Source organism: Oenanthe melanoleuca, chromosome 23 (genome assembly GCF_029582105.1).
Source record: "Oenanthe melanoleuca isolate GR-GAL-2019-014 chromosome 23, OMel1.0, whole genome shotgun sequence".
In the NCBI taxonomy this organism is placed as follows: Eukaryota; Metazoa; Chordata; class Aves; order Passeriformes; family Muscicapidae; genus Oenanthe; species Oenanthe melanoleuca.
The window spans coordinates 5,315,498-5,330,772 of NC_079356.1; the positions used below are offsets into that span (position 1 = coordinate 5,315,498).

General features: G+C 46.0%; 1 protein-coding gene across 1 annotated transcript in view; it reads left to right on the plus strand.

Moving 5' to 3' along the window:
• The window catches only part of CLIC4 (chloride intracellular channel 4), a 26,471-nt gene extending 15,618 nt beyond the window's left edge, over positions 1-10,853 (plus strand). The window contains exons 3-6 of the mRNA XM_056508962.1: positions 4,010-4,135; positions 4,894-5,000; positions 6,147-6,328; positions 7,025-10,853. Coding sequence (XP_056364937.1) covers positions 4,010-4,135; positions 4,894-5,000; positions 6,147-6,328; positions 7,025-7,189 — 580 coding nt within the window. The 3' untranslated portion in view covers positions 7,190-10,853. The remainder of the gene's footprint in view (positions 1-4,009; positions 4,136-4,893; positions 5,001-6,146; positions 6,329-7,024) is intronic.
• Positions 10,854-15,275: the final 4,422 nt, after the last annotated feature.

Sequence of the window (15,275 nt, forward strand, 5' to 3'; positions counted from 1 at the left end):
CCTTTGTTCAGTGTCAGCCAGATAAATCACCATGCTGTCACCTAAATTACAACTGCTCCTCTATGAAATGAGTACCTTGGTGGCTAAAACCAGTGAGAAGTGAATTCAGGAGTCTTCATTTCCTCAGGCTGGGCATTCTTTTTTTTTCTGAAAGTGCTAAATTCAGCAGGAGCCTTGTGTTTGCTTTGGTGTGAAGTCATGTTTTCCCAGCACTGATGGAAAACTCTGTTGGTCACAGCTCTGCAGAGGGGGGAGTCTGCCAGTGCCTCCAAACCTGAATTTCAGGAATAAAGCCAACAGAAACACAGTGTCTGCCCTGAATCCAGAGTGGAAGGGAGAAATCACCCTGCTGCACTTAAACCTCCTGGGACTCTTTTTCTGAGGGAGGTGATTTGTTTGGGTTTTAAAAAATCACTGAAGTTGCTGTTAAAGATTTCCACGTGTGGTGAGGAGCAGAAAGCAGCTTTTGTCAGCTCTGGGTGCATTTGGAGCTGCTCAAAGAGCTTTTCTGGCCAGGCTGGGATTTCCCTGCAAATACTGGTGCTGCCAGCCCCATAAAACAAATGTGTCACATCTTCCACCAAGCCCTGCCTGTGGTTTGTGCAAAGCCAGGAGCAGAACTTGTGCTTGTTGCAGTTTGGGATTTCCTTTTCCTTTAATGATGGGGTTGTTTAACCTATTGCAGTTACTGGGGTGGGCAGGACAAGGGGGTGGACAGAGATATTTTAGGTTTGGAAGGCTCTTTACTGCTGAACCAGTTTAGATATCATTAAAATGCCAAATATTCCTGATGAATTGGCTTTATTTTGTGTCCCCTTGGCAACTTGGAGTTAATTGCATGGGGGAAGAGGATGTAAGACTTAACTTTTAGCTTATAAATTGCTTGCAGATGTTTAAAGTTGACCTTCCTTACACAAGGAAAGCTTTCTTTCAGGTTTTGTTTTTTTTTTTCTGTTGAGGAGGGGAAATAAGTGCAAAATTAAAGATCTGCAGGGGAATAGGTCAAATAAATCATCTTTGTGTTGTGCACTGAAGGGCTTCTCTGGGAAAGGAAACAAGGAGCACTGAAGCTAATTCAGGTTGGAACAGATTTTGATACAAACTTAATTCCTTTCAGATTTTAGGTGTCCATAAATACAACTTGAACACTGTGGATTGATCAATATCCAGTGGCAGAGCAGTGCAGCTTGCAGATCATCACATCCAGCCAAGTGCTCAATAGGAAATGTTTGATATCACATGGGGCTGTTTCCCCTTGTTATCGCCACCAGAATGATAATAGATGTTAGGTGGGGCCTTAATATTGCCACAAGAAACTGCTTTTATGAGCACATTATTCCATCCAACCATCTCTGCTCTTTGCTCCAAGAGCAGAGCAGGAATTGTTTGAAACAACTGAATTTATTTTGTTGCCAAAAGCAGAAAAAAGGCTTTGCTTGCCTGTGCCTCATAACGTCAGTGCTGCAGAGCAGCAAGGCCAGCTCTGTCTGTTTGTGAGGCTGGAAAGGTCATGGTTGGGTACAAAAGTTCACAAGAGAGGGACTTGGGACACAGGAAAATCCCAGCCTGCTTTGGTGAGTTTTGCCCTGCAGAGCTGCACTAACAAAGGCACATTCTGCAGTTCTCAGCTCTGCTCTCAACACACAAAATATGCACATAGGCAAGGGAGGAGGGCAGTCCCACCCTCTGCAGGGAATCAGGCATTTCTTCCTCTCTTTGGGCACACAGAGCCTTCATTCTTCCCTCTGGGCAGCAGCACCTCAGTGCTCAGAGCTCTGCCTTGTTCTGGAGGCCAGAGCAGAGCTGCAGTGCACAAACCATTTGTTGGGCTTGGAGCAGCACTCAGGGCCAGCTTGCCTTCAGCTCAGTGCTGAAATCCTGTTTGAAGCATCTGCATTTGGAGCTTTTGCAGTTCCTTTGACAGGCAAAGCTAAAACAATGATATGAAATATTAAAAAAGACCACCCAGAGGTGAATCCACTGCTGAGGAAATGGGGTTTTAGTGCTGACTTTTCCCCATGTTACTTTTCACATCCTCATTGCAGTATTTGTGTAATTTATAAATGTATTACATTTGGGGGCTGGATTTTGTCTGCTCCACAAGAAATAATTTGCATGCTAATTACTATTCTGGTTTGTGGCAAAGCCATGAGGTGTTTACACCTTAACTCTGGGGGTAGGGATGGCCAGATAATTAATGAGGCCCTGCCTCCAAAACCCCTGGTAAACTTTGGGGTAAGCACAAACCATGGTGGAATTATTTGGAGTGGTTACAAAAGGCTTTTTGTTTGGGTTTGGTTTGTTTTTCAGCTCTCCAGCTTTATCTCTGAAGTAGAACTTCACTGCAACATTAATTGCTTTCTTGTTTGACCGTTAAGGGAATTTGTACTCTGGGCCTTTTTAGGCTGTTGCTGTGTGCTTGTGCTCCAAGGGCTGGTTCAGAATCTCCTGGCAGGAGCAGCACACTGCAAGTCAAACCCTGAGTTATGTTTGGGCCTGATCTGGGGCATTTTAATCTCTGCTTGCTTTCTCTTGAAAGATCCAGGTGGTCTGACTGCATGCATAAAGTGCTCTGAGATGCACTCTGCTTCTTTGGAAAACTTTTTTGCTTGGTTCTTTGGAATAATGTGTTTCTGAATTAAAGCTTGCCTTTGATAGTATCCCTGCAGATCCGGTGGTCTTGCCCCTGTTTGTTTTTAAAATAACATTCCTTTTGAGGAATTTTATCTGGCCAAGATGGGGAACTGGAAGGGAGCCACGATGACTTCCTGTAATTGTTGGGAGTTACAAAGCTGTATTTAAATGAAGTGTTAAGCTACTTAAAGCATTACCCGATGGCAGACTTGAAATCCTAAAAGTGAGAGAGTGGTGGCAACTCTTAGTGAGAAATAACTTCTCAGAAGCTTCAAAATTGAGAAGAGTTAAATTCCTGTATTCATAATGTTTCCATCCCCTGGCTTAAAGCAGGGTGTGGGATATTCTAAAGTATGAAAATCACTTTTCTCATTCAGTCTTACAAGTGAGCACACTTTGGCTCTATGAAAGGGACAGTATGAAATTCTCCAGGGGTTCTTAATGGAAAACAAGATAGACTTGTAAGCTGGGCTCTGTGATGCTGCCCTGCAGGACTGGCTTTGTGCATGTCACAGTTTAGTTTCCCTGTCTGGTGTCAGGAGCATTTCTGGAGCTGCAGTTGCAGTTTCCAGTAAATCCAGTTCCTGCATGCCTGGAGCTGCTCAGGAACGTGGCCACAATGGACAAGGCTCAGTCCCACTCTGGGGTTCTGCTCCAGTCTGGCTTTGTTCAAACAGGAGCCAAGGGGCAGCTTTACCTGGCTCAGCTGGGCCAGGCTTTGTTCCTGCTGAGCCAGCAGGGGGTGGTGGCCAGGCTGCTCTGCTCTGCTCTGCCTGAGGGAAATGTTAGAAATAGTTAGAAATGGCTGAGTAGTTCAGCTTTTTGCTGTTTCTCTCTAACCCTAGTGTGGGATTCCTCTCCCAGGTGTGCTGCTCTTGTTTGTAAATACTTTTTTTCACTGGAGGAAACTGAAGTTTAATTTTAACCATGATGTTCAAGCATCTGTCAGCCTGCCTGGAACCAAACTCTGGGCACGTAATAAATGGTTTATACACTGGGCTGGATCAGAGTTGCTGCTTTGCAGAGCAGCTCTGTGTGAGGGGGGAGGATTAGCACAGATTATGCTATATATAAACTGTTCTGTAGGGCTGGGGAGAGTGGTGGTGTGGTGGATGTAGAGATCCCCCTCTTTGAGTCAACATGGTATTGATTTGAGAATAAACACAGCCAGAGGTAGGAGGAGATCGGTTTTCACTGTTTTAAATTAATTGTTAGCAGGTCTATTCAAAATGTTTAGTTGTAAACTCACTTTTTAGAGAGAAAACTGGTGGTGTCTAGTTCAAACTGAGGATGTGAAAACCTCAGTAGTGCTTTTGTGGTTGTAGCAATGAAATTTTGTCCCCTGCCTACACTTTGTGTTTGCATCTCACCCCAGGAAACCAGCAGACCTTCAGAATCTGGCTCCAGGCACTCACCCACCCTTCATCACATACAATGGGGAAGTGAGAACAGATGTGAACAAGATTGAAGAGTTCCTGGAAGATGTTCTGGCCCCACCCAAGTAAGTGTTAAATTGATAATTTGTCACCTCAGATAGGCACAGTTCTCACAGGGGATTTCTGCCCTAATTAAGATGTTTTTCAGCATCAATAAACTGAAGACATGGAAGATGGTTCTTGCTTGTCACACCTTCCTCCCCTTAACTGTTTTCTCTTTAAGATTAATTTTAAATTATCCTTTGTATATCCCAGTCATCCTTTCTGCACTTTCAAACCCTTCCTTTTGGTAACAGGCACATTTGTGTCCAAATAATGCAAATGGAGATGAGTCTGCTGTACAAAACCCAGTCCTAAACTAAGTGAGAATGTGTTTTAATATGTTCAAACTTTCTCCAGACTCCTGGCTTTCTGCTCTTCAGCTGGCAGGCAGACCCAGACATTGCCTTTAGCAGACTGAACTGTTTTGTCTTTTCAGCATGGCAAAACTTCAGACTTTTGTTAAAAATGTGCACTCCACAATACTCTGATGATAATTGAAATGGAAAACCCTGAATTTTGCTTACAGATGTGTGGATGAAGGGAACTCTGGGCTGCCTCAGACACTCTGCTTGTACCAAATGTCTGGTTCAGAGAGCAGGAATGAGATTTGGTGTCCCTCTGGGCAGTGCTGGGTTTAAAAACCTTAATGTGTGGCACTACACTTCAGAAGCAAGTCTGGAAAAGGATAAATTAGTATCAAAGTGCCATTTTGTGCTAGTTAATGGATAATGAGCACCATTCTGCTAAATGTGCTGTAGATCTGCTCCTTGCTGCTTTTCAGGTACCTGAAACTCTCACCAAAGCATCCAGAATCCAACACTGCTGGGATGGATATATTTGCCAAATTCTCTGCATTTATCAAGAACTCTAGACCAGAAGCTAATGAAGGTGAGTCACTGCTGCTCTCCCTGTCTTGTGTTTCAGAGCAGCTCTGTGGGAAGTGCCTCCCTGACAGATTTAGCTGTGTGTTGGACATGCATGAATTAAAATCTTATTTAAATTTAATGTCAAAGATTTCAAAATTTGAAAGAGAACTTCCCTTCAACCAGAATTTCAGTGAGGTGTGCATGGTTTGTGAACATCTGTGGCATTGGATCTTCTCTGTGCAACAGCCACTCAAAACTCTTGAATGAAGGAAAAATATTTCAACATCCAGAAGCAAATTTCAGGCAGAGTTTGTGTCATGCCCCAACTGTTGAATTTCTGTGCATCTGCTGCTTTCATTTCACCTCTCTAGGACCAAGGGCTCCCATCAGAGTTCTGTGTTTAGTTTGTGTCACTTCCACTAAAGGATTAAAACCTTTCTGTGTGGAGGGAAAACAGATTTCACATGAGGGATCAGTAAGTGGTAAAGAACTCACAGCTGGGACTTTAAATATTTTAATACAAATCAATTTTGGCCTCCAAGTACTTAGAGGGGAAAACCAAACTTAAGGAATCAGGATTCCTTTGTGCTACAGTTCAAAGGGAGAGATGCAAAATATTTGTAAACAGTTGGGAAACAAAGGGGGATTTTATGGGATGTGCTGCCCTCTGCTGCTGCATTCCATAAACCTGTGCTGCATTCCACACCCTGCTGTGTTCCAGCACCAGCCTGGCTGCTCTGGGTTTGGTCAGGGCTGTTTGCTGAGCATGTGACATTAAACAGATTATGTTTAAATGTATATAAACCCCAGCATAGCTTAATTCTAATCAGTTTAAGCCAGTTAGGCACAGTCTTAAGAAACTGACATAAGCCACTTTTTAAACCAAAAATAAACCCTTGTGGGCAGTCTTACAGTATTTTAAATTATGCAAACTCCTGTATTAGCCAGCTTTTAAATAACCTGCATATGTGGGATATTTAAAGAGATTCTGGTCCAGTTTCAGTGTTTTGGTGAGCACAGGGGCAGCTTCAGCAATGCTGTGGCCACAAAAACTGGCCAAGGGTTACAAATCCTTCAGTGTTTGTGGGTAGCACAGGGATGTGGGGTTTGTGTTTCTGGTAGCAGTCTCAGTTTAATGTTTGTTTTGCAATCATCCCTTCCTGTGCAGCCTTAGAACGTGGCCTCTTGAAAACCCTGCAGAAGCTGGATGAGTACCTGAACTCCCCTCTCCCTGATGAGATTGATGAGAACAGCCTGGAGGATGTCACAGTCTCCACCAGAAAGTTCCTGGATGGCAACGAGATGACTTTGGCTGACTGCAACCTGCTGCCCAAACTGCACATTGTCAAGGTAAAACTCTGGGCTTTCAGGGGAAAATGCAGGAGGAAATGTTTATGGTTTGTGGCATTGCTGAGGCCAGCTAATTTCAGCTGTCTGTAACTGCACTGTGTGAGGTTTGAGTCACAGGGGCTCTGGGCAGGTTGGGCAGCACAGGGTTTGAGTGGCAGGAGCCAAACCCCATTTCCCTGCACTGACCCCGTGGTCTCAGGGAGCTGCAGAGCTCACAAGGAGAAGATCAGGTGAGCAGTAATGGCTAAAGTGGGTGTCTGCTCACTTCTGTAGAGGAAACTGCTCCAGAACAAAGCCATTGACAGAGTGGGAAATAAAGGGATTGTATAAAAAAACCAAGTTGGAATTTTGGAAGAGGCAGCCTGGGGTAACCACAGGAGTGTAGGTGTGCCCACATCAGTGGGGTTTGATTGCTCTCCCTGCCTGCAGTGATCTGTCAGTTCTGTACTGCAGATGGAGCCACAGGCTCAGTTTCTGCTGCCTGCAGAGTTTCCCTGGGTGAGGACAAACCCAAAGGGAGCGAGGCAGGAGCAGCCCTGAGGAACAGCCAGAGCCAGGAGCAGCCCTCAGGAACAGCCTCTGGAAACACCAGGAGTCAACCCAAGCAGGAGGGATAACTTCACAAGAGAGTGACCAGGGCTGGAAAAGTGTTTTAAGTTAAGGATGTAAATTCATAAAACAATTCTTTCATTGCAGGTGGTGGCCAAAAAATACCGCAACTTTGAGATTCCCAAGGAGATGACAGGGATCTGGAGATACCTGACAAATGCTTACAGCAGGGATGAGTTCACCAACACCTGTCCTGGAGACAAGGAGATTGAAATAGCTTACAGTGATGTAGCCAAGAGACTCACCAAGTAACCAGCACTTGCAGAGGATGCATCCTGCATATCCCATAACAATGCTTCTAACAGACTGCTCTCCTCATATCCAATAGCAATTGTTCTGTGCATGAACTCCCAGTTACTCCCAGTCACGGTGGATAGACCAGGTACAGTCATGAGCTAAAGTTTGAGACTTTGATTACTTTGATTTTTCCTGACCTCCTCTCCCAGCCTCCCACTGATCGAAGCAGTCGTGTTCCTGTGGCACTGGGGTGACTCTGGATTCTTCAGTGTCAAGGGTTGTCTTGCCCCTGCTGCTTTTCTCTGTAAACATTTGGTCCATGATTTGTCCAGGAATTGGTTTAGGATCCTGTCTCACTGTATGGTACAAGGAATATTTATGTATTTTGGAATTTATTGCTTTTCCAGAAGATCTGTGACACATTGAACTGTACCTGCTTGTCTATCCTATTTACATAGAGAAGGGAACTTAGTATCCAAAAGAGCCATTTGCAAAATATTTGGCAACGTTTTGTTGGTTTGTTGTATTTTTTTTTTCAAATCTCTTGGATTTGAAGTCACTGTAGGTTGAGAATGGACTCAATGTGAACCTTGGATTTGAATGACCTCAGCATCAGGGAAGTTTGAATCCAGGCTTGAGAGCTGGGACAGGAAGCTCAAAGCTCAGAGTTGATGTTTGTTGTGTCTTCAAGAGCTTGAGGAGATCTAAACACCTGCATTGTCTGAATTTTGAGTTGCAGCAAACAAATAATTGTCAGGATTTCCCATCAGGAAACAGCAGAGTTGGAAGCTGCCCTCTGCTCACCTTAAGAATTGCAAGTGGCTTTCTTTTTGGTAGTTAAGAGCCTTTGTTTTGTATAGGTCTTTTTGGTGATTTTTACTTAAAAATCTGTTCTGTCATAGCCCAAATTTATGGAACCTGTAGTGTCCTAACTCTGGGTGGGGAATAGCAGTGCAATGATGAGTGATGCAAAATGGACTGAGAGCCATGAAATGGGAACCTTTGCATGCCCTTTCTTCCCTGAAGAAAGCTAAAGTGACCTTTAAAAAGAACATTTGCCTTAAATGATAGGAGGGTTTTGGTTTTTTTTCCTGAAAGGAAATCTGGGAATTTTGTAAAGAAATGGTGGAATCCAGTCCTTCCCATTGAATATTGATCCCCATTGTTTCTGTGCACCTGGACTGCAGTTTTGCATACTCATAATCATTGCACTACTATACTTAAATCTTTTTACAGCAACACTGAGGAATAGCACTACAATTTTTTTTAAAAGCAATTTTCAAATGTTTCTAAACCAGGGAATAGTTTTCTTGTTTAAAATTAATGGTTTTGATGCATGAAATAAACTGCTAGTTTATTTTTAAAAGACCATCATAAACAACTCCAAAGAATGCTAGACTTATATGCCTATTTTTTTGTAAAGATACTTTTATATTTAACTGATTTTAGAAGCTGGAAAGTGCTATTCCTGCTAGGTTGTTCTTGGAATATTTAACATTCTGCAATAACGTGGAAATGCTCACATAAACACTTTTATACACTAATTTTTTTTTTTTTTAATTCTTTTTTTTTTTTTTTTTTTTTTTTTTTTTTTTTTTTTTGGTAAGCACTGGCTTTCTGAAAACCAGCCTGACTTTTCTAAGCATCCTGCTTTTGCTCCTTTCTGTACCCATGGAGTTAGTTCCACATAGAAGAGGAAGAGAACCAGATCCATATTTGTGGTGCCTTGCCTTGCCTTCCTAGAGCTAGAATTCCAAGATAAAGGCACTTAGCAATCCTGTCACATCTCTCTCAAAGGCAACTCTCTCAGACACACTTAATCCCTGTTCTGATTTCTTACAGGAATGTTCAGGCACAGAGGGAGAATCCTGATTAGCAGAACCTTAACTGTAGCACTTCAATAATTCCTGTATTCTAATGTCACCTTCCCCTCCTGAATAAAGTTCCTCAGCCATTAGAGTCCTCTGCAGGGCTTCAGTCTCTGCTGTAATGTGACATCTAGAAAAAGGAATGACTTTTTAATTCAGATAACAGCATTTTTAATGACACATAGGGTGAAAAACCCCAAAGCCACCCCTCCTGGGTTTGGTGCTCTTGGCCATGGCAGAGTTCACAGAGCTGGGCATAGCTTTGGTAAGTTTTTAGCTGTCCTGTCAAAAGCAGATCAGGCTGGCCCTTGAAGTTGTGCTGTGGGGTTGTAGTCAGGCTGTGCTCCCTGGAGTGCAGAGTGCAGGAGTTCCACCTCCTTGAACACAGCTCAGGCTTCTGCAGGTATCCATTCCCTCTGCTGCTCAGGCACTCTCCTTCTCCCTCTGTGTTAATTGTGTCTGAGAGCCTGTAAGAGAGCTCAGGCTGTCTGAGCAGGGGGTTCCTTATCTCAGCACAGCCTTTCCCTGCAGCTGGAGCTGCACTTGGCTCTGGGGACTGTCCTGGCTGCCTCTCAGGCTGCCTGCTGCACTTCTGTTGTGGCAGGAGCTGCCCAGCCCCTCCTGGCTGGGGGAGGGAGCAGAGTCTGGAGGAGAGGAGCAGCTCCCAGCTCTGGAGTGATCCCTGCAGAGCAGCAGGGAAAGGCAGTGTCTGCTGTGGGCACAGCACTTTCATCTGGCCCCAATCACCAGCTCCACACTAATTAAAAAAAGCCCTTTCATAACTATGTAAATTCTTGACTTCTGTCAACTTGTTTACAATCTGATCTTTAAATGCATTTTTAATTTCATCAAACAGCAATTAATCTACCCCCTGTTTAAATTTAAAATGCTGCTTCTAGCCCCTTCTCCAATTTAAAAACAGCAGTTACCCTTTCAAGTAGGCATTCCAGTTTGCAAGTTGGTTGCATGTATTAGCATGCTGAACAACTTACTTTATTCTCAAGCTGAAATATGCTTAAATTCACATTAAAACAGGTGATTTGTGTATTTCCTGAACACAAAGGGAAAATCCATCACCTGCACCCTGTTTTTGTGTGGGAGAACAATTATCCTAGGTGCATTATTATTTTGTTTTTTCCCCTTAACAAAGCTTTTCTTCTTAAAGAGATCCCTGCTGTGGAAGGTTGGTTTATTGAACAAGAGGTGTGTGGGACTTGTGGAACAATTCCATCCCCTCCACATCTTCCCTGGATGTCCCTCATGGGCAGTCCCAGCTTTTACCTTTGCATTGTCCCAGAAAATCCATGTTTTCTCCACACTGGGCATGTCCAAACTGATCAGAGCTGCGTGCAGCTCCATGATAAGGAGAGAGATGTAATCAAATTTTTATGCTAAAGCAGCAAATTAGCATTTGGTATCAAAGGAGCAGAGAGAGGAATAAATGGGAGCTGCTGGAGCCAAACCCAGCGATGCCTATCTGGGTGCAGAACACAAAGTGGTGAAGTGCAGCCAGCTCTGCTGCTCCCCTTTGCCACTCAGAACCATCTGGCAGTGAAGACTTTTCAGGAGAACCCCAAACCTGTGCCACCAACTCCTGTAGTTTGTTTCTGGAGGGGGTGGGAGCAGCAGGAGGGGATGGAGATCCCAAGGCAGGACATCAAGGATTGGAGCGTGGTTTGCAGAAATACTTGAAGAGTTGATATCATTTGTTGTAGTTTGCTTATGTCTTTCACTTTCTGGAACATCTTTTACAGATATACCAGTATACTGCTGGCAGCTATTGTTAAATAAAATTATATTTTCACTACCAAGCAGATCTTTCTCTTATTTCTGAAGGTTTCATGTTGTAATCCAGGGCTGCAGGGTGCTGGGCTGAACTGCACAACACAACTTACAAATAATTCTATTCTCATTCTTGGCCTTCAGGTTTAGGGGTTTTTTTCCCAGTGAGGAAGAATTTAAGGCAGAATTAGTGTTATTTCTAACATTACAACCAGCTGTAATGCCTCTGAAAATTTAGAACTTCCTTGAAATTATGAACAAGTTGACTTTCCACAATTTCTTTAGGAGAAGTGAGATTTTTTTTTTTTATTTTTTTTTTTTTCCAGATTTTTAGTGGAAAGTTAAGAACAGATCTTGATAGCTTGATTTTCTATGGAATACAGATTTTCAGAGATGTGTGAGATTTGATTACAAAGACATCACAATACCTCAAGTTTGGTTCAACTTTATCCCTGAGTGGCCATTTCAGGAGTTGAGATTGAATCGATCCCATTCCAGAATTCCTGGATTTCAGAGCTCTTGTTCTGAGTTTCACATGGGTTTCTTTTCCTTTCAAATAAAATGCAGCAGCTCTGGCAGTACCAAAATGTTTTAATTTGGGTTAGTGTTTTTCCAGGACTGCCAAAAGCTGTGACTGAGCAAGCTGAGGTTGTGATGGCAAAGTTTAAAATAATCACAGTCATGGAGGTGAATTAGTCATGAGGTAATTAATGAAAAGCATTAATCTCAGGGGGCATCCAGAGCCTGGCCTGGAGCTGGCAGAGGTGAGCAGGGGAGAGGAGCAGCTCTTCTTCCAAAATTGACAGAATTCTCCCCCCTGAGCTCCTGTATGGCTCAGTTTGGGATGAGCTCTCCAAGTGATGCTGGATGCTTTCCAGAGCTGGGAAAAGAGAACTCATGATTCTTTGAGTCAAGAGAAGAACTGCTGTGTTCTTACCACTGGACAGGGAGATGAAAACAGTTGCTAAACAAAGATCAAACATGTGAACTTTATAAATAAACAAACAAAATTGATGCTAAGGGACGTCTCAGCTCCTTTGCCTGCGGCAAAGGGCTTGGCAGGACCCAGGGAATGGCTTTGTCAGTTTGCACATGGAATTCTTATTTTAAAGAGGTTGATTAAAGTGATACTGCTCCTCTTAATGAGCCTGAAGGCAGCACTGGTGAAAACATCCCTGTCCACACACAGGGGGAATGTGGGGGAGAGGAGAAATCATTTATGGGGCTGAGCTCTGGGTGCAGAGCACAGCAAGGCTGTAAATTGATTAAAAGTGCTGATTGGGGCAGCAGGTTTGAGAGGCTGCCAGGGAGGGAAGGAGCTCAGGCAAGGCTGGGCAGCAGGGCCTGCTTTGATCTGAGCATTGCCAGCCCTGGACCTGCACCATGCAGTGGGGCTGCTCAGTGTCTTACAGAAAGCTGGTGCTTGGAGAGGGAGCAGGAGCAGACAGATGTTTGTAGTTGTCTTCCTCCTGTCCAGTGTGAACTGGTGTGGGTCAGAGTCATGGGCCCTGGGCAGCCCTGGCTCCCCATCCCTCCATCCTCAGCAGCTTCTCCTGTTTTTCTCCCTTGCTTCTGTGGCTTTGCCGCTGCCTCTATCCAGATGTTTCCAATGCAGAGCAGCCCCAGCCTCCTGCAGGGAGCCCAGCAGCTTCTCCCAGGGGAGCTCCAGCTCCTGGATGCTCCTGCCATTGTGGGATGCCAGGGAAAAGATGAGGAGCCCCCAGTTGTCTTCCTGAACCATTTCCTGCCTGAGGCTTTGAGCTGCATTCGAGGCTTTGCTGCCTTCAAACACAGAGCAGAGGAGCTGGACCCTGTGGGCAGGCACATGGAGCTCCTGCTCAGCTGCTGGAGGTTGTTTTTGGGGTGAAGTTCTTGTTGGGAAGAGCCTAATGAGGAATGGGATGATCTGAATCCCTGGAGTTGACTTTAAGAGGCCATGAGTTCATTTCTTGTCTGTCAGGCAGGCTGTTCCCATTTGTTGTGAAAATGTAAGGGAATTAAAATGTAGGGTGAACTAGTCCCCTTTCCTTGATTGGGTATTCAATTGATTTCATTTCAAAAATTCAAAGTAATCATTTCCTTTGGAAGATTTTGTTGGCATTTCCCTCTGAGAGCTGAGTGGGGGAACCTGCCCTGGCCCAAACTCTCATGTGTGGCTCCAGAGGAGCCCCAGCACTGCTGCCCCTCCAGTCCTGAGGCTGCTGGGCTGGAGAGAGGAGCTGAGGTCACTGCCCTGGAGGCTGCTTGAGGACAGGGGCACCTGCTCTGAGGAAACTGGCTTTGATTGGCAGTGCTGGTCACAGTGACCCCAGTTTATCAGCTCCTCTGGCTGCTGGGAGCCAAGATCCAGCAGGGTCCCAGAGCTCTGTGCCTTGGAGCTGAGATTTTCCACCCAGCCTGGGTGGGCATCACCTGTGGCACAGGAGCCAGGATGCCCAGGTGAGGACAGAGGGCAGCAAAGTGCTGGGAGCTCTTTCAGCTCCTGCTTTGGGGGATTTAAAGTGTGGGCAGGCTTGTGCTGCTTCAGCTACTTCTGAGTTTTAATTTGCTCAGTCAAAGCTCCTGTAGGGACTGGGAGTTCCTGCAGTCTGTGTTTGGTTGTTTTTTAAGGCAGTGGTTGGCTGCACCCACTCACCCAGGAATCAGATCCACAACAGCACAGGAACATTTACTGCAGGCTCTGTGCATGGGCTTGGTGGGTTTGAAGTGTTCAGGGTGAGATTTCTTCACGGGGCTTTAATTTCCCAGCTTTTTGTGTCCTTGGAGCCAGAGTCAGCACCAAGAGGAGTGTGAAATAATGCTGCTCTGACCTTTGGGTCAATTCTTCTCTGTGAGCTTCCTTCAGGAGGGAAATTTTGCACATTTGCAGGCAGCTCACAGGATGGAGATTGTCCCTGGGTCCCTCCAGGCACCAGAGTGTGACAGCCCAGCTCAGGCAGTCTGAGATCCTTTTGTCCAGTGGGCACTGAAGGATGCACGTGAGCAAAGCTGCTCACAACGTGACTTGCCTGGGGGGGCAGCAGTGGCCAAAATCCCTTCTCAGCTCCTTCTGGCCTTCCCCTCCAGCCCAGACTTCCTTTATGAGCAGAACTTGCTCATCTTTCCCAGGAAACCTCTGGGGTGTTGTGGCTGCTGCCACTTCACTGTCTGGGGGTGCTCAGAGCCCTGCTGGGGGCTCTGAGGGCAGCTCCTGCTCCAGAGCTGAGCTGCAGGTGCTTGACTCTGGCTCCACATGGTTTCAAGGCTGTGCTAGAGGAGGGAGAGGCTGCTGGAAGTTCTGGATGGCTGGAAGAGAGAAGGATCCTGAGTATCCTAACACGACTCAGAAGCCTTTGAAGTGTTCTGCCATCCCTCCCTGAGCAGCACCTTTCATCCCTCGCCAGCATTTCCCAGCTGGAGCCATGAAAGGGAAACTACAGAAGCCATAAATCCTGGCTGGTAACATCTCCAGTGGGGAGATTTCACAACCAGCCCGAGCTGCTGCAGAAGATAAGAGAGGGCCTTGAATCCCAGGCAAGTCAGGGCTGGTTCCTGGGAAGAGCTGAGCTCCATGGCATCGTTGGGGGTCCCTCCAGCTTCCCTGGGTGCCCTGGGGTGAGTCCCCAGCCTGGGGCAGAGCTCCCCAGCCCCAGGGCAAAGCTGTGTTTTGGCTGGAACAGCCCCTCTGCAGGGTCCTGTCCTGGTTTTGCTGCTCCCAAGGGTCGATCTCATCCTGCCTGCAGGAGCTGGGCTGACAAATCCCTGGTTCAGCAGAACCCCCTGTGCAGAAAGGCCAGGAGGGAATCCAGCAGTCCTGATCCCCAGGATCCCTGCTCTGGCTGCCTGGAGCAGGGGATGAAAGGAGAGGGATCTTTGGATCTTTGGATCCTCACACAGAGAGCAGCCAGAAGGCTCCCAGCTTTATCAGGAGTGTTGGCTCAACAGAGGGGAAAAACAGCCTGAACTGCCAGACAGCAAATGAGAGAATTCCTGGGAATGTTTCCTGGACTGAATGGGAATGTTGTTACAGGCAAGCTGGAATCAGTGCTGGACTCCTAATTCTATTTACAGCCTTGCTGAGCTGCTGATCCGTGCCCAGCCCAGGGTTCTGCACAGAGTTCATGTTGGAGCAAACCAAAATCTTGGCTCTGCAGGATGTGCCTGCAGATCCAGCTGTGCCAGGGGCTGCCTCAGCTGCCCATGGCAGCCTTTGCCTCAGCCCAGCAAATGTCCCTGTAAACTCAGGCCAGGAAGGATGGGTCAGTGGGGCAGCAAGTCCAGTGATGCACACGAGAGGATCAACAGCCCCAGAAGGTCTCAAGCTCCACGTTGGGGGCTCTGTTTCCCCACTGGCATCACTGGCTCCCACCCCAGGAGAGGGAAAGCCTGGCCCTGGAGTGCTGGATGTGCTCTGCACACAGCTGCCCTGCATTCTGCCAGGGGAGCTGCTGCTGAATGTGCTGATGGATCAG